This window comes from Anthonomus grandis, chromosome 9, assembly GCF_022605725.1.
Source record: "Anthonomus grandis grandis chromosome 9, icAntGran1.3, whole genome shotgun sequence".
Classification (NCBI taxonomy): Eukaryota; Metazoa; Arthropoda; class Insecta; order Coleoptera; family Curculionidae; genus Anthonomus; species Anthonomus grandis.
This window is the reverse complement of record NC_065554.1, coordinates 13,044,743-13,063,834: the sequence shown is the minus strand read 5'-3', so window position 1 is coordinate 13,063,834 and position 19,092 is coordinate 13,044,743. Positions and strand designations below refer to the sequence as shown.

General features: G+C 31.2%; 1 protein-coding gene across 1 annotated transcript in view; it reads left to right on the top strand.

The window, feature by feature from the left end:
* Positions 1 to 2,691: 2,691 nt before the first annotated feature.
* Positions 2,692 to 19,092, top strand: part of LOC126740464 (BRCA1-associated protein) — a 28,019-nt gene continuing 11,618 nt past the window's right edge. Inside the window, exons 1-5 of the mRNA XM_050446496.1 lie at positions 2,692 to 2,895; positions 16,929 to 17,205; positions 17,259 to 17,423; positions 17,478 to 17,653; positions 17,710 to 17,815. Of these exons, the coding sequence (XP_050302453.1) occupies positions 2,835 to 2,895; positions 16,929 to 17,205; positions 17,259 to 17,423; positions 17,478 to 17,653; positions 17,710 to 17,815 (785 nt within the window). The 5' untranslated portion in view covers positions 2,692 to 2,834. The remainder of the gene's footprint in view (positions 2,896 to 16,928; positions 17,206 to 17,258; positions 17,424 to 17,477; positions 17,654 to 17,709; positions 17,816 to 19,092) is intronic.

Genomic DNA, 19,092 nt, shown 5'->3' with positions numbered 1-19,092 from the left:
AAAAATTTAGATTGGCAATGCCATGTTGATGAAATATGTAAAAAGATAACGTCGGCAAACTTAGCTATTTACAACTTAAAAAACATTGTCAGTTTTATTATGCATATGTACATTCACGTATAGCCTGTGGCATAATGTTTTGGGGATCTCATACAGAGTCCATAAAAAGAACATTGTTATTCAAAAAAGAATTGTACGGACAATGTGTGGATCCGCTTTTCGAGTGCATTGTGTCCTTTGTTAAAAAAATTAGGAATTATGACAATATATTCTCTTTCCTTGTACAGAGTATGCTGTTTTGCCTCCAAACACAAACATCTCTTTCAGAAAAAGTGATGTAAATATTAACAGTAATAAGACAAGAAATAGATTCGATTTTGCAGAGCCTAGACATAAGACAACCATGTATGAAATGAGTCCCTATTATATGTGTGTCAAAATATACAATACATTACCCAATGAAATTAAGAAGATAGAGCGGTACAGGCAGTTCAAGTCAGTAGCTAGGACGTTTTTTGTTCAGCACCCTTTTTATTCAGTGGGTGAACACGTAACTCATTTAGATAAGCTTAATCTGTTTGGTTTTAACTGTCCATATTGCTAGCAGGTTTTTTTTTTGATAAGTCTGTGTTTGCTGGTGAAGTTAGTGTTAAGTGGTGTGTCTTTTACTTTTTATTTTACTTAGCTCTAACTATTTTAATTTTAAACTTTTTAACTTAATCTTAATTCTAGTACTATCCTTAAATCGACGACCTTATATTACTTATGTAATCAAAAGAGCAATAAATGAATTTGAATTTGAAGTTCATTTAAAGTACCAGACGCCTTTTAAAAACTAAATCTTAGTAGAAGGAACTTATTTAAGGTCATAAATACGTATGGTATTACTGCATTAACCTACTCCTTTAGTATTGCAGGATAAACTAAAACCGACATCGATAACTTGCAAATGAAAGCCATCGTACTCCTGTCGACACAACAGCGTCACACTACTTGGGGCAGCTATTCTCTGGGATTTTTGTGTGCCTTTACAAGAACAAATTACTATCTGAAATTTATCATTAAGTGCTCAAGCAATAGGGCAAATACAGGTACGGATGTAAAACATCGGAGTTATCACGATTATTATTCTATTCAAGGGAGGAGTATAATGCTGATTGACACAAAATTTTAAAAACCACATATAATTTTAAAAACCTCCTCTTTTATTCCGTTATAAATCTATATTAAATATTTTTTGTGTGTTTATACCATCACCTAGATAGCAAAATATTATGTGGATATATTTACGTCATTCTATTCAGCATGAACTTCCATCCTTGCCTTTATTCTAAAAATAATCATAAAAGATCTACTGGTAAATAATATTTTGTTTGATTCACGCAGGATGTTATTTATTATGTTGCCCTTATTTTCAGGTATCGAACAGGTACGTCAAATCGAAACACCCACGCACTTTTCTGTTTAACAATGGGAAAAATCCCTGTAAAAGTAGAGGAATAATTAGCGTAGCGCCGCGCCTGGAAACAATTTAACATCCGGATTCCCATTGACATTCTCTTTCCGTAATATTAATGGAGATAGTGTTCAATGGATAAAAGCGTCGCGACGCGCTGCGGTGGAACGTCAATGATAATTACGATGGGCGGCAGCATAAAGGTTTTTTTGACTGTGGGGAGTCCACCGTCATAACCGTTTAATTTGAATTGGGACAAATACATCGTTTATTGGAAAATAGTTCATGGTCTGCTAGTTTTATGCATTGAAAGTTTAATATTTTAAAATTTGATTGTTCATTTCATTAGATCGCCATTAATTTTTTTATTTATAGTTAGCATTTTTAAAAGGCCGCTCTGGCTTTATGTAGGATCTTAAAATAAAATACAAAATGATGTAAGATTGAGTACAATCACAATAACATGACTTATAAGGCTATTAGTCAAAAGCGAGATGAAATAGTAGTTTTTTAGCATTCTTTTAAATTTCTTTAGATTACCAATATTTCTAACGCATAGCGAGGAACATGGTTGTAAATTTTTCCTACAGGGTTTTTGGTAAATGAGGAAGTAGGTATAGGTCCAAAAATCTGTCTTTTATTTGATGCGTAACCTGTGCAGGATTAGAGGTTTTATAATACTTGTGAATCACCACAGGAGTTTCCAGGATAATAAAGAAAAAAGTTTCTTTCAAATTCAATACACTGTCAATTTTAAAGTTTCTTTATGTTTAACTCATTCGATTCTCTTACCATCAATTTCCATTTTATATAATTTAATGTTAACTTTATTAAGCTAAATTTTTGTACTGACCAACATTGCTTTTGTTTTTTCTACATTTAATTTAAGTTCGTTATTTTTTATTAACTCATCAAATCTTTTATTAATTTTCCAACTTTCGTTATTACTTTCTCATTATTTCTTCTCTTTTATATTTGTATAAATAATAAAGAGTAATGCACCTAATATAGTTCTTTCAGGAATTCCAAAGTTATTTCGTTTTTATGTTGAGTCAGTAATTCCCAATCTTGTAAATTTGTATATCCAATGATAAAAGTACCTGTGGCGCCATCTCTCCGAGGTCGTGCTTACCCAAATTTATGTCGATATCCCTCGATCGCTCAGTAAAAAGAAATATCACTCCTCTATATAAATCTTCATATTCCTCTTGCCAAGTGATCATTTACGTCACTTGTCAAACCTATCAGCTGATTTGGTAAATGTCTTCAAAAGTTCGATCTTTATAAACAAACAATAATTATTTGCAATTTATGGACTGTTAAATTTACTTACTTAATTTAAATGTACTACTGAATCGTTTCAGACCGTTCGACAATTATGTCTGACTTGGTATCTAAGTGTGTTTTACGAGTCGAAGTAAACGATTCCCATCAAACTGGTAAGTAAAAAATAATGATTGTAAAAATTAGTGTCATTTATGTGTATTTAGCAATTAGGTACATAAGGTACAACTATCCTGTTTAGAATTATCCGGCATAGACTTAAAAAAGACTAATCTTAATCATTTTGTGCTAATCTAATCTGTGTGCATTTTAATATATCGTCGTTGAAATACTAATACCTTGTAAACCACAAAAAATAAAATTTTTGTTTTTGGTGGCATTGGTTAGCGTAAACCGAATTCAACAACTCTGTTAATACAGTATACAACAAAAATTTTACTTGGTGAATATTTAGGATTTCTAATACCTCTTACAGTAAATGGCTATATTTTTGTAGGCAATATCTCTTAACCCACAGTCAGGAATATTTCAAATATATCGTATCCCACAAATGACTGTTACTAAATGATTAAGTTAATACCTCGTAACGCGCTTTAGTCGCGGTTATGGGTTAAGACTTGTTGAAGTAAAGTGTTTCTGTGGGTTCTATTAGAAGGACGAAAATGAAGCATTAAGAGTCAAGAGGATAGGTAGGGCAAAAATAAAACAAGGCGACAAAGAATGGAAGGACAACCATACATGGGTTACAGTAGAAAAGACGACAAAGTTAGTAATAATATTCCCAAAGAGGCTTGAAAACTAGGACCGCCAATGCAAATCAAAGGAATGTATTAGAGTCAAAAATAAGCACTGTACAAAAATATCTGAAGAAGATCGCCTTAGAATATCTTTGGATTTTCTAATCTTATGGTGAATTGGTTTGTAAATTCCCTGTCAGGGAGGACCCAGGCACGAATAGGTAATGCAAGATCAAGCTATATTAATGTCACTTCAGGTGTTCCACAAGGTGGGCACTGTTCACCTTTGCTCTTTAATATTTTTGTGAATGATATTGGTGCCTGTTTTGAGAACAGTGACTTCCTTTTAATTGCTGATGATTTGAAGTTTTTTAGAGAGATTTTATCAATACTTGATCAGATTCTGTTGCAAAGTGATTTGGATAGATTGAATGAGTGGTGTGTTAACAACAATTTGTTTTTGAATGTAAGCAAATGCAATTATATAAGTTTTCTCAAGCGAACTAAAAAGGTTGTTACTTCATATAACATTCAAGGAAGTACACTTCAATATTGCAGCATAGTTAAAGATCTTGGTATCTCGTTTGATGTTCATTTAAACTTTAATGCACACATAAACAATATTGTTCTCAAATCTTCTAAGAATCTGGGTTTTGTACTAAGGAACTGTAAACAATTTTCTATAGAGACCTGTAAGAGGTTATACATGTCATTGGTTGTTTCATTGCTGGAATATGGCTCAGTGATATGGTCGCCCCTTTACATGAATAATTGCTTGTCCTTGGAAAGAGTTCAGAACAAATTTATTAGGTTTTGTCTCTATAAACTTCGAATAAGAATTCCGGATGATCATGTTTATGATATTGTTTTAGAAATGCTTGATATGAAGACATTGAGACAAAGACGGATATATGCAGATTTAATTTTTTTGTATAAATTATTGAATGGTCAGATAATTTGTCCAGAACTTCTGATGACAATACAATTTAATATTCCATCTAGGAATTTAAGGCAGTATAGTGTCTTTTCATTACCATTTCATAGCGCCAATTATGCATTACATGCTCCTATTGAAAGAACTCTAAGAATTGTCAATACTAGGGAGGTTGAAATTTTGGGCATTTCCTTATCTAGATTTAAGAGTCAAATAAGAGAAATTGTTTAATTTTTTTTTTTTTTTTTTTAGTGCAATACTGAATATTATACTTTAGTAGGGTATGTTTTTAGTATTTTTAGAATTCTGTTATATTGATTTAAGTTATAAAACTATTTTCGGTATTTTACATTTATAAGTAGGCTTTATTACTGCTTAATAGTTAGTATTTTACTGTTAAGTATGGTTAGGTTCAATTGATTTTGTATTTAATTTACTGTTGTAATGGGGTTGATCCCGTAAAATAAATAAAAATAAATAAAATAAAAGAATATTTAAAAGTTTCTGGAATGAAATGAATTGGGACCAACGAAAAATTTTTGTTATAAACCATGTAACAAAGAGCAATCCAAACAGAACCTATACGAAAACAGAAGACAGTAGGCGAAAAAAACCTTGCAATATTTTTTAACCATTAATAATGAGAAACTACAAGTTTGCAAAAAGATGTTTCTACAAACATTGTGCTTGTGCGAATTTTCGGTTCAGGATTGGATAAAAAAAGGAGATCTTGGTATGACTACTTCAACAGAAGTTAACAAGCAAAAGAAAAAACCTTCTTTTAGAGCAGATAAAGATGCTGACAAAGAATACCTTAAAGAATTTTTTGACAAGTTGCCTAAATTGCCATCACATTATGCTCGTTCCAGTTCTACAAAATTGTATTTAGAAACCACTGTTGAAAGCTTAACTCACCTCTTTAAGTTGTATAAGGAAACCTGTAATAAAGATAACAGATCAGTCCTATCTAGAACGGTCTTTAATAGTATGTTCCATTCTAAAATATTGTCATTATATCCCATAAAAAAGGACAAGTGTGACTTATGCACTAAACATGAAGTAGGGCAACTTTCAGATGAAGAATGGAGTGTTCATAGACGCAAAAAGGATAGGGCTCGGGATGAGAAGAACAAAGACAAAAGAGGAAGCAAACACTAATGAAACAGGACGCGTTTTAACAGTTGATTTGCAAGCAGTTAAAGTATGTCCATTTGTTCAAGCCAGTGCCATTTTTTAAAGCTTAAACTATGCTTTCATAATTTTACTGTTTATGATACAGTTTCTCATCAGGAAACTTGCTTTTGGTTCACAGAAACTGATGCTGATATGACAGCATCAACATTTGTGACCTGTTTGCTGAAATATTTGGATATAAATGTCAAAATGAATCTGGTCCAATTATAATCTACAGCGATGGATGCACATACCAAAATCGGAACAGCATTATGTCAAATGTCTCAGTTATGCTGTGATTAATAATGTGGAGATTGTTCAGAAATTTTTAGAAGTTGGGCATACACAGATGGAATGCGACTCCGTCCACAGCTGTATTGAAAGAAAAATAAAAGGAAAAGACATACACTTACCCAGTGATTATTTGCACATTTCAAAAGAAGCAAGATCTAAGCCAGCCCCTTATGATTTTGTGTGTATGGAGTATACAGATTTTAAAGACTTTACTTCAAAAAGATTTCATCGATATAATTCTATCAGACCAGGAAAAGTAAGTTGCTTCCTAACTATATTAATATCATTAAGTTTATTAATTAAAATTATGTTTTTTGTAAGGTTGTAAATAATCCCGTAGTAACAGACATCAAAGCACTCAGATATTTGCCTAATGAAAACATTTATTACAAACTTGATTTTGATGCCAACTGGAAAGAGCTTCCACAGAGGCCAAAAAAGGTGTTAGATGTTGTGGAGTGGCCATGCAGTCATGTATAATAAGAAAAGAAAAATAAAGAAACAAAAGTGTATTTGTTCCTAACAAAGTGTTTTGTCTACAAAGGGTAAACTGTGTATCCCAGTCCAAAAACAAGATATTCATTACAATACCTCATATGCCGCGAAAAATGTTTATATAATTAAAATTAGTAAAAAACTTTAATTTCAAATAATGTTGAATGTGAAAATAGATTATCTACAAAAATATTCAATATCTAAGTTAAATACTTTAAATAAAAAATAGTTTTTTTCATCTCCTGAAAAATGTCATTTGTGGGTTTACGAGGTATTAGTGCTTCAACGACGATATCTTACAAATATATCAAAATGCAGGCGGGACAACAGTTGGTGAAGTTTAGCGATAGGCCATTCCTTTACTTAACCATCACAGTGTCGTCTAAATCCTAGGTGGTCACAAATTAAAAGTGAATATTAAACAAAAAAAGAAATAAATATTTCTCCTATAGAAACTTTTTTAAAAACAAAAATGCAAAAACAAATTAAATTACTGATATAATAGTTTACTATTTGATGACAACTAGCTGAAGCTAGGACCTATTAACTGATTTATTTATTAACTATTACTAATTTATATAATAACTAGGACTATGGTATCTCTTTACTAGGTTGTGTTAGTTTCTTAGGTAGGTCTAATCTACTGGTCTATGTAATAAACAGTAATACTCTTAGCGCAGCAGTTGATTTTGTAGATTACATGTTGCGAGCATTGGATAAAAAGAAATTAGTTGTGGCCATATTTGTCGACTTGCAAAAAGCATTCGATGCTGTGAGTACTGATATACTTTTAAATAAGCTCAAAAAATGGAATTCAGGGGAGTACTTTTTGATTTACTTAAAACATATCTCGAAAATAGAAAACAATATGTAAAATTAAATGATACATGTAGTTCAGTGTTAGTTAACTCTTATGAAGTCCCACAAGGTTCCATACTCGGACCATTGTTTTATTCCTTGTATGTATTAAACTTGAAGCTTGCTAATCTCACTGTGTGTTATTTCACTTTTGCCGACTATACTGTGTTAGTTTATACAGGTAGTAGCAAGGTTGTTCTAGAGAATAACATCAATGCTGATCTCAAAATATATATGGACTGGTTGCATTTTAATAAATTAAAAATTAATTCTAATAAAACAAAATACATATATTATTTAAACAATAAAATACACAAGTTGATTACTTCAATATTGGTATATAGGATTTTCACATTCAAAAAGTTGAGAAAATTTGGTATCTGGACTTAATAATTGATGAAGCATTAACTTGGCTGGAACATATCTGCAGTGTTGTTAAAAGAGTAATGCGAATGATTGCAGTTATCTACAGATGTTGTGATTATTTAACTGCAAAAACTAAAAATAATATTTATAATGCTTTCTTGATGTCTTACCTTAGGTATTTATTTCCTGTTTGGAGAGTGTGTGCTCAAACTAATTTTACTACTGTTGAAACTCTTCAAAATAAATTTATTAAAGTTCTTTTTAATTAAGATAGGCTTACTCATACAGATACACTTTATCAAGAATTACATCTTAATAAGTTAAATAAAATACTAAAAATAGAACAATGTAAACTAGTATATAAAATTATCCACAAAAAGCAAAAATCTAATATAAACATTACTTTTACAAATATGATACATAATTATCCAACAAGAAATGTAAATAACATTTATCAGAACTATACAAGAACTAACATAGGATTAGGAAATTCTATTGCAAAAGCTTTTAAGGTATTTAATGAATTGCCAGAAAATATAAGATGTGTTCAACCATTTAGTAATTGTTCCAAAAAAATTAAAATATTCTTTGATGCTTAGTTTTTTTTTAGGTATAGGCTTACTGTATAGAAGTAAAATAGTTACTCTCATGTTAGGGAGTTTTTTGAAATTTTTTGACATTTAATGTTTCCAAAACAAATATCCTTAATTTTAAATGTAATACAAATGATATAATGTTTAAATAATTAAGCCATCACCATGCCACCGTTCAGTAAGTTTTTGGGTCTTTCCATAGACAAGTTCCTTAAATTTGAAGACCATATTGTAAATGTATGTAGAAAAGTCTCATCAGGCTGCTACGCCCTAAGGGTTACTGCCACCAGTCTTAATTTCTCCATCGCCAGATCTGCATACTTCGCGATTATCGAGTCGCACCTTCGATATTGAATTTGCTTTTAAGGTTCATGTTCAAATTCACTTTTTAGTTTAGTGTTTGTACTCCAGAAAAGGGCCATTAGATTTCTATGTGGGGCCAAGCCTCGTGACTCATGTCGCCCGTTTTTTGTAAGTCATAATATTTTAACCCTGTGTTGTATCTTTATTTTGGAAACAGTTTGCTTAGTTTTTAGAAAATATAAACAGGAACTCCACTTAGGAAGCCACTATAATATGCGACAAAATTATTTGTTGAGGCTACCCATTCCTCATTTTGAACTTGTCCATAGCTCTATCATATATGGAGGCAGAAAGCTGTTTATTAAACTTCGACTAGAAATAAGACAACTTAAGACTGAAAAAAGCCTACGTACAAGGACGAAAATATTTCTTGCTAGTAAAGCGTACTATAGTTTAAGTGAATTTTTTAATGATTAGCATTTAAGTATTTTTCAAAGTTTTATATAATTTTATTTTATTTTATTTTAAATTAGTTTCTCGTTTTTATTCCATTAATGTACAGTCTACTGGCTTTGTCTACAACTTCTATGTTTATATTGACAATAAAGCATTTTTGAGTTTGAGTTTAAGTTTTAATTGTAATATACACATGTAAACATTATTGGAGATAATAAAGATGTTTTAAAAAAAAAATGATGTGTCACATTGTTAAATATATTTAAAATATGAGTCTTAATATATATATTATTAATTAATTAATATTATATATATTAATTTTTAGTATAGGTTCTTTTAGGTTTTTTACAGTCTAAAATTTTCCTAATGAATATCATAGAATTTAATTTATATATATTTTGGTAACAAGATCTAGAAATTGATAGTAAACAATGAAACAGTAATTATATATAGACATAACAAGACAATTGCACAACACATTCCTCATCTTAACATACAAAGTCTTAAAAATTAAGGCTTTATACAGAATAGAACTTTTTTGTAACAAGCTTTGAACATGTTTTTGAAATTTTAATTTTACATTCAAATATAACCCAAAATTTCTTGCATATTCAGAAAATGTATAACTCATAATCTATAACCTGTTTAGGTTAGGTCTGTTTGTAAGTATATTTCGTTGACTTCCAGAGCAAGAAAGCAGCACTTCTGTTTTTTCAAATTAAGATTTAAATTATGTTGCTTAGAATTCAAAAAATTATAAGTGTTTTGGAACCAATTTGATTGTCCTCCAACACTTTACAATATATAAATTCTGGAAATTAAAATTATACCATCTGGATGTTAATAATGTGAGACTAATTGAGTCATACCTTCAGGGTTGTTGTCAGTATATTGATTTCAAGATCATGGGTCATGGTGTTCCACAGGGTTCTGTCCTTGATCCTCTGCTATTTCTCATATACATTAATGATCTTTCTAATGTTCAACATTTAAAATTTATCCTTTTTGCAAATGGTAGTAATGGTATTGATGACAGTAATGATTAAGTACTCTGCTTCTGATCCTTTGTTGGACTTGATGGGTGATAAAGCATTCATAGGTAGATTCAACCAATAAAAACATTCATGAATGATATTTAGACAATAGATTTTCCCTAAATGCATTGAAGACCAACAAGTTAAACTTTAGCTTAGAAAGAAATTCATTTAATATACTAGGTGTGGTCTCACACACAAAATTTCTAGGAGTTATTTTAGATGCAAAATTAACATGGAAAGCACATATATATCAGCTATCAGGCAGACTAAGTAGAATATTTTTCATGTCATTAACGACCTTATTAAGGGCTATTACATCCATGTCCACTATTTTGTCTGCCTACCATGGTTAATTTTCTGCAAGTATGCTCTAAACTGGAACCATTCTAGCCATGCATAGGCAATCTTTAAGCTTCAATGGAGATGCATCAGGACTATGGTTAGAGAGGGATTGTTGTAGGCGATACTTCAGAGACGTCCCAAGAAATCCTTAGATTTTCTTGCACCTACATCTATCAATGTTTAATTTACATTGTTAATAACATATCACAGTTTAGAATTTATTCAGATATACACCATTACAAAACCAGATATGGTATTATCACAGGCTCTCTAGAACCAGATGAAGCTCTGACTATTATTGTGTTCAATTCTTTAATGTTATTTCGGTCCATATAAGAAATCTGGAAGCCAAGGTATTTTCACAATTGACTTTCTAAGAAATTTACTTTTTTGACTTTTTTAAACTTCGGTAATTGGTTGTTCACCAATCATTTTTTAAAGATACAACATTTTTATTACTCCTTAATATTCCTCTATTGGTTCTCCAGATATTTTATATTTGATACTAATAATTCTATTCTACAATTTATTAACATAACTGACTTAAATGTTTTGCACATATTTTGAGGGCAGACTTGGGTTTGCTGCAATTTTTGTAAATGTTCTAAATTTTTATATTATATGTATTTATTGTCCACCCAACAAAAATTTTGAGTAGTTCCTCTTAAACTGCTTTTGTCTTTGTTTCCAGTTAGTAGTAGATTAATTTTTTGTGGTGATTTTAACGTTAATTATTTAATAGATTCCCATGAAGTGATTTGTTTAAAAAACTTCCTGGCCTCTCTTAATTTACATATGCACACAATTCAGAATTTAAGATTAATCTTCTCAAAGTAAAGCCACCTAAAAAAACTGTTTATTTATTGATTCGGTAACAGTAACAGCTTTTTAAAATTTTAACTAATACACTATAATAATTGTGTAATCACTATTACCTGCTTGAACTCACAATGATACCATAAGGTATTGTGTGTGAGCCACTCATTCTATTATAAATATCGGTAATAATTGAGGTTATTTATCAACATAAAAAGCTATATTAGTTAACCCACTCTAGTATCCAAACTAAACCAAAAAAACCAATGAGTTATTCACTCCAAAAAGACAATTCTTTAATTAGTTGAAATAATCCATTTGACAATATCTTTTTTAATTTTTTTATAAAGCTTTCTTCTTAGACACTGTGGTAGGTCGTTATACACTTTTGGTCCAGTGCAAAGAATATGTCTTTGACAAGCTAGACTATTAGGTCTATTAAGGAGAACGTTTTGAAGAGCTGCATTTCTAGTATTTTTGTTATGGCTTATATTGCATTTATAATATGGAGTGTTAAGCATAAATCTAATGGCTGACTTAATAAAAAGTTGTTCAATTGATAATATTTTACTATTTTTATAAACCAACTCTGTTCAACTCTCTTCTTCTGAAATAACATAATTTTGAGAATCAACTTTTGAGCTACATATAATTTTGTGAGATATGTTTTGCAAGTTGTTCCCCACACTATGCTAACTAAAGTTGACAGATTTTATAGTAAGTCGAATTTTAATTGTTTACATAATTTGACCAATAATACAGACTAGACAATGATATTACAGTTCTCTTGTTCCCACTTCAGAAAGTTAAAGGTAAAACAGAAGAACCATGGATTACTCTTGGTCTAAAAACATCGTCAATAAATCTAAGAGTGTCTACATACCTTGAGAAAGTTTATAACTAATCCATGTTTCCACCATACTATAATCTGTATAAAAAATGCATAGGCATGTTATAATAGGTCCAAGAAAGATTATTACGGGTTTAGATTGTAGATGATACACAATAAAATGAAGGAAAACTGGAGTATTATTAATGAATGGCTTGTAAATCATTATTTAGCAAAGCTGCCACATTTTCTGGGTTGGAGGGATCAAACCTGTAACTGAGATTATAGAACTACTGAAAAGATATCTGAAATATATCTATATATCTGGTACCACTGGTACACCTGATGAGAGATGTTGTTTTTCACTTTAAAAACCTGTGACCATATAATAAGTTGAAGGAGATTGGAGCAAAGAATATTTGTGATAAATCACATCAAAGGCCTTTGAATAGTCGAGTAATACCAATATTGCTGCCAGCTTTTTATCAAGACATCCTGCAATATTATCTGTAATAATAAGCAATGCAAAACTTTCTTTACAAACTTTGAACGATGAATAGGAATTATGCTATTTGGGTAATTAATTAGTAAATTAACCAAACCCATTGTTAACTCCTATAAATGGGCTCCTTTTGGATGAAGCTCTCCTAGATTCATTTAAATTTAAGTTCTTCTGAGCCTTACTGACTTTGTAGTTATATTTATACAGACCTGAAAACTTAAGATCAACATGTGAATCATTAAGGTTCCCAGTAAAAATGTCTCTCTTTGTATCCTCATCCAAGTGAGTTGCTGAAAAGAGAAGTTCATTGATTTCTTCTTTCTCCACTTCTTTGTTGTTCAAATCCCAATTTGGATTTGCACTGGTACTTTTTAAATTTGGCGCGAAAATTGATATGTTATTATTGAGATCAAATAAGTCCAATATAAAAATTTACCAAATATCTTCTCGACAAACTAAGGTTCACATTGTACAGCACTAGATCTTATGAGACTTGATGGTGGGTATGCAGAGGCTGGAAAAATGACAACAGAAAGAGCTTGTTTGTTTCTTACTTTAGTCAGTCAATGGAATAATCTGCTGCAAGTGTTTTTTGGATTTGGTCCCCTTTCTGATTCCTGCTCTTGCACAAGACACACTGAGCTTTTCCACCAAAGGATCCGAGAACAAAAACCTTTATGAACAGATTCATAGATCAACAGAATCATAAATGTCGCATTAGGGGCATTACTTTTCCCATCAGATTAATGGTTTTACAGGCTCCTTGGTTCAAAACTATGGTGATTCTGCTAGTTAGTAACTTTTTTTAAGGTCAATTTATTTCAGTACGATTGTTTTGACTAATTTTGTTGTCAAATTTAATTTAATTAAGTTAGTTTGGAATGTTGAACTGTTACATCTATGACTTCTAAATTAAATTTGGCACTAAACTGAATCATTTTAACAAAAAATGTTATTGAAACAAGTTGATTTTAATTTTATTTTGTTATTGAAATTAGTTTGATTTATTAAAGAGTTTCTAAACTGAATTACCAAAAGAAATTACTACGCTAGGAGTACTACTACTTTATGAGTATGAGTAATACAATATATTTGATGGTAGATATCATTATAAGGCAAAGAATTAAAGAAAAAAAAACTTGAGGAATGAAATCTTTGGCATAGTCGTAAAAAAAATAGTTTCACACTTAACAATCAACATGTGTTTTATTAAAAATTAAAATAAGTTAGTTTTAATTTTCTCCTGAAGATGGTACTATTGTTACCGAAACACCTATCGCCTATTCAAAAAGTGGATTAATAAAAAAATGTTCTGGTTAAAAAAAAATATATAGGAAGTGATATGTATTGAAATCAACACCCATTTTCATAATATGATGGCTGCAAATCCAATAATTTTAAGTAGGAATTCTGTGAAGATTTTGTTAATAGGAGTATATGATGCCATAGCTAGGCTAGTTATTAATAATTGTAGTAATTTTTATCCAGAAAATATGAGGGAAGTAAATAGATTTTAAATTTCTCTTTCAAAAACTAAAGACAATTGACCCCTTTTATTGGAAAAACTACTACATTTTACCAGCATCTTTGTTTAACCTAACTTTTACTTTTAGTCATACATATTTTTATTTCTTACCTGGAATATTTAATTAGGTTTTAATGATAAAAATGTTGAAATAATAATTAAAAATACATAAAAGAACTAACAAATTAAAAAATTGAATGTTTAAAGGATCGTCTTTTAGTAAGGCTATAAAATTATTTTCCAGACTGGAAGACTATTTTTCCTTGAAATCTTCGGTTAAGATATTTATATCTGTTTATTTAACCCTCAGCTACTATCGAGCAATTGTAATTACACTGGTACTATCGACGGGTCCCCAGGACCCACTACATGAAAAAATAAAAAAATGCAAAAAATCTTAATTTTTATTACCGAAAATAGTAAAACAAACCTACTAGCACAAAAAAATAACAAATCTACTTATTTAAACATTTAGGACAAATTTTTTTGCAATACTGATTACAAATTGGTGTTTTGCAAACATCACAATTAATGGCTGTCTTTCTGTCCTTTTTGGCGGGACAAATGCTACATCTTTTCCGTTTGCTCTTGATTTAGGTTCTGTGACTACCTCTTCAACTGGAATTTCGATGTGCAAAATATCAGCTATAAGATTGCGGATTTTCAAGGGCATCTTAGGGTTGTCCATTCTAGAACGCAAGTGTTCGTCAATTAACAGCATTCCAAGTTGTTTGGTGAAGTTATATCCTGGAATTACTTCACCACCTTTTGAAAATTGGTATATTACCCGAGAAATGACACTGGCAATATTTAAAATTGCATGACAAATGGCTACTGGCCACCGATTTGTTCTTCTCGATGTTGAGTATAATGCACACTTTGCATCTAAAGCATCTACTCCTGATTTTGTTTCATTATAGAAATGAATGATTTCTGGCTTTAGTGTATCCTGGTTTATTGAAGAGCTGTGGTGCATGCTGGAAAGTAAAATGACCCTTTTTCCTTTTTTTGGTACGTGAGAGACTATGGTATTAGATGAAGAAAATCCAAAAATTGAAGAACGAACAGGTCTGTTCTTATGAGGCAAAAATTCAGGAGGTATGGCTCTTTTATTTTTCTTTAATGTCCCAACATATGTCAATTTTTTGTCTTTAAGTGCTTCAAGACGTTCAACTGAGCTATACCAGTTGTCCCCAGTTATATTTCTTTTAGTGCCTTCAATACACTGCGCTAGTCGTAAAACAACTCTTGTTGGATTGGATAGCTTAGATTTCGGTTCAACGGTTTTTATTTCAGCACCGGAATATATTTCTGCATTCACCATATATTGAGTCTTTGCGTCTGCCAAAATTTGAACTTGAATGCTATATTTGGCCGGTTTGTTGGGAATAAACATTCGAAACGAACATCTACCCCGAAACGGTATTAGCATCTCATCAACTGTTAGATAATATCCGGGGCTAAAGGATAACTTAGAATTTCTTACAAATTCATCAAAAAGCTGTGATATTGCAGCCAATTGATTTGTTTTAATAAACCTTTCTTTTCTAGAGGTAACGTCATCAAACTTGACACAACTTAATAGAAATGAAAACCGAGCAAGGCTCATTGTGGCTCGAAAAATAGGCATCCTCTTGGTCGGAATTTTCATCCACAGCATCTTCTTCCCAAAACTGCTCGTCGTTTAAAATTTCTTCCAACTGTTTCTTTGACAAACCTTGTTAACTGCATACCATTATACTGAAAATTAAAAAAAATTACGTGATACTAATTTATTCTGGATGAAGAATCTATGAAAGGAAGACATATGGTGCAAAAAAAGCACATGCTTACGAATTCATATTATTATACCAAATTCTTTTACTATTTACGCTCCCTGTATATAGGTCCTATAATATTACATGGCCCATCCATATAAATATTATCAAATCCATCATTCATTGCTTTATACAAAAAAAAAACCTAAACAACCTAGAGAGTCCAGAACACCCTGTATATGAAAAACTTGAAATAACTATGTAGGTTAGTGTAATAGTTTTGAGAAAATTTTTTAACCCTTACCCGTATAATTTAGAACAAAAAAATCACCTACCTGTACAATATTCAAACACTGAAAAAATAACACCTTGTTCTGACACAAACTAGGAGATAAATTATTAAAACTATGTTCACAAATTCACTACTAACGGGTCCTGAGGACCCAGTTGACCTACTGCTCAGCTAAATCTCCGCTAAAAAAAGCTCAAAATCTCAGCTAAATCCGCTAAATCTGACTGACGCGTGTTTACTTGCATTGCGAAACAATTCATATAGTAGGAGAGTACAGGGACGGACAACTCGCAAAAATAAAATTCCTAAGAAATATGACAAAATAAAAAACTCGTTGGGTCCTCAGGACCCATCGATAGTAGCTGAGAGTTAAGCAATAATTTAAAAAAGGTTGTCTCACGTGTTCTTTCTGTTAATGCATGGATTCCTGTTAAGCATGGATCCATAGCAATCCATGCTCCCTGCTAACAGGAAGAACACGTGAGACAACCTTTTTTAAATTATTGCCTCCATAGCAAGACAATTTGTTTTTAAAGAATATCAGTATTCAGAAAAAATCTGAAGTAATAAATTTGTTCAAAATCCTGTAAGCTTTAAATCAATTTTAAATCATGATTATAAGGTTGTTGGGATATTTTTGCCAATTTTCATGATAAAGATGTATTTATGATAGTTTAGGGCCTTATTTAATAATTTTCCAGATTTCCCATCATTTTAATAAGCAACTCAAGATTTAAAAACTGTTGTGCTAGGTATATGCCTGGGGCCCTGAGAAATTTAAATATATAAAAATAAATTAGAATCTTAATCTATTGAAAAAAATACATTTGTAAAAATTAATATTATTTGATATATACATTTAATGTATTTTCTTTATAGTTTCAGAGGGGGCTGAAGCTCTCCCTCAAGAAGCTGATAATAAACAAAAAAATCGTGGACAAAGAAAAGTAAGAGATATAAGTGTTGAAACATTTCCCAGTAGATTAGAGAGCCCCAGGGAAGACTGGGGATTATTACCGTTTTCTTCTAGAGAGCAAACTCCTATGACCGAAAAGAGTACTGTCGAATTAGCTGAAAACTTAGGAGAAATTGGTTTTTTTAGTGGAAATCCCTTTGTTGAGATAACTAAGGGGATATTGCACTTATATAAGGAGGAGTAAGTTGTAATGTAAGTAATCGTTTTTCAGGCTTTAATTATTATTATTTTAGTGTTTTGACTAGCAGAAAAGATGCCTTAACCTTATGTCTGCTTGGTGTTCCATGTACCATGACTTGCCATGATATTTTAGCTTTTACAGCTCCTTGCCATGCAGATATATCTCATATTAGAGTTTTAAGAGATTCTTTACCTAATCAGTATATGTGTCTTTTAACGTGAGTGAACAGGTTTTACGAGACCATTTAATATTGACTTAAAATATTTTTCAGTTTCAGAGATCATGATGATGCTATTGAATTCTATCTAACATACAATGGAAGTCCATTTAGCACATTGGAACCAGATATATTGTGCAGAATAGTATGGGTTTCAAGAGTTGAATGGGCTCATGATGGGTCTGCTCCACCTGGACATACAGAATTACCTATGTGTCCAGTTTGTTTAGGTACAATCGTCATTTATTCAATTAAAAATCCAATAATAAGGAATTTAATGTTTTAGAACGTATGGATGAATCCGTAGATGGTGTGCTAACCATCTTATGTAATCATGCTTTCCACGCCAGTTGTTTAGAAAAATGGGGTGACTCCACTTGTCCTGTATGCAGGTACTTAAAGTTACACAAAATTCGCGAATAAAAACAGAAATTTACCTGTTGTTCAAAAATATAACCATGGTTCACTTAAGTGATGTGATTTGAAAGGATCAGTTAATTGCCAGATTTTCTAAAATTTTCTCTTGAGTACAAATAACTGTAATTCTATTCTCTGATGGAAACTTTGCTGTATGTAATTAAATAGTTAGCCAATATTGATTTGGTGACTTTCAGTTAGTGTTTTTATATTTATTGCATTAAAATCTATACTCTTTTATACAGACCTATTGACCCATATAAACTGTGGGGCAATCGGAGTATCTTAACTTGTATACACTAGAGGACAAAAATGAGGACAGCTTGTCCTTAGACCTAACCAAATATTTCTCAACAACATTCATACATTTAAGCTCTCAGAAACGTCGACTGCAAGACGAAAGTTCGAAATGAGACACAGATGAAGAAATTGGGAGCGAGCACATTGCATATATTGTTTAGTATATATAACAGTTATTCTTAATTCCGCATCAACACGGACTCTTGCTCGTCATGCCCGGGTCGACTTTGGCATAACCGGATAAAATATTTATTTATTTCCCATATTTATAATATTTCTAGAATACAAATTGTTAATTTCATGAATACAACGCATCCAGCCGGGTAGTCCTTGGGAGCGGAAAGTTTTGATAATGTTTTTATTTCGCATTTATGAATAGTTTGCTGTGGATTGTTATGTTAAATTAAAAGTATCAGCGTATGCCATTTAGTAACTATGGAGCAGAGGCCCGTGCAGCGTGCTTTTGTGATTAAATCATATTACAAAAATAATATCTGTATAGTGTAAAGCCCAGCGGCAACGGGATGGGTGCGTAAATTTGAAAACACAGGTCCAAAGAAACCAAGGAGCAGTTCGCTGACCTGATTTGTCACCTCTTGATTATTTTTTATGGGGATATTTAAAGACCGTGTATTTAACGAAAGTCCTCAAAATATATATGTTTTACGCCACAATTTTACTTTGGAAATCACAAATTTACGGGCAAGAGGAATAATGATCCAACGGGCATTTACGACTAATCTGCGCCGGCGGATTCAAAAATGCAGGATTATTTGAGCATTTCATGTATTTTTTTTATTATGAATAATTTAATTAGTGTTAAAAGTTTAATTGTTATTTGGCTTTTTGGGTGGCAGGATTCGACAAAAATTACGTCATATTTTTTAATATATTTCTTTGCTTTTTGTTACAGTAGTTTTTTTTAAAGATCTTAGATGTTTAAAGTATAGTT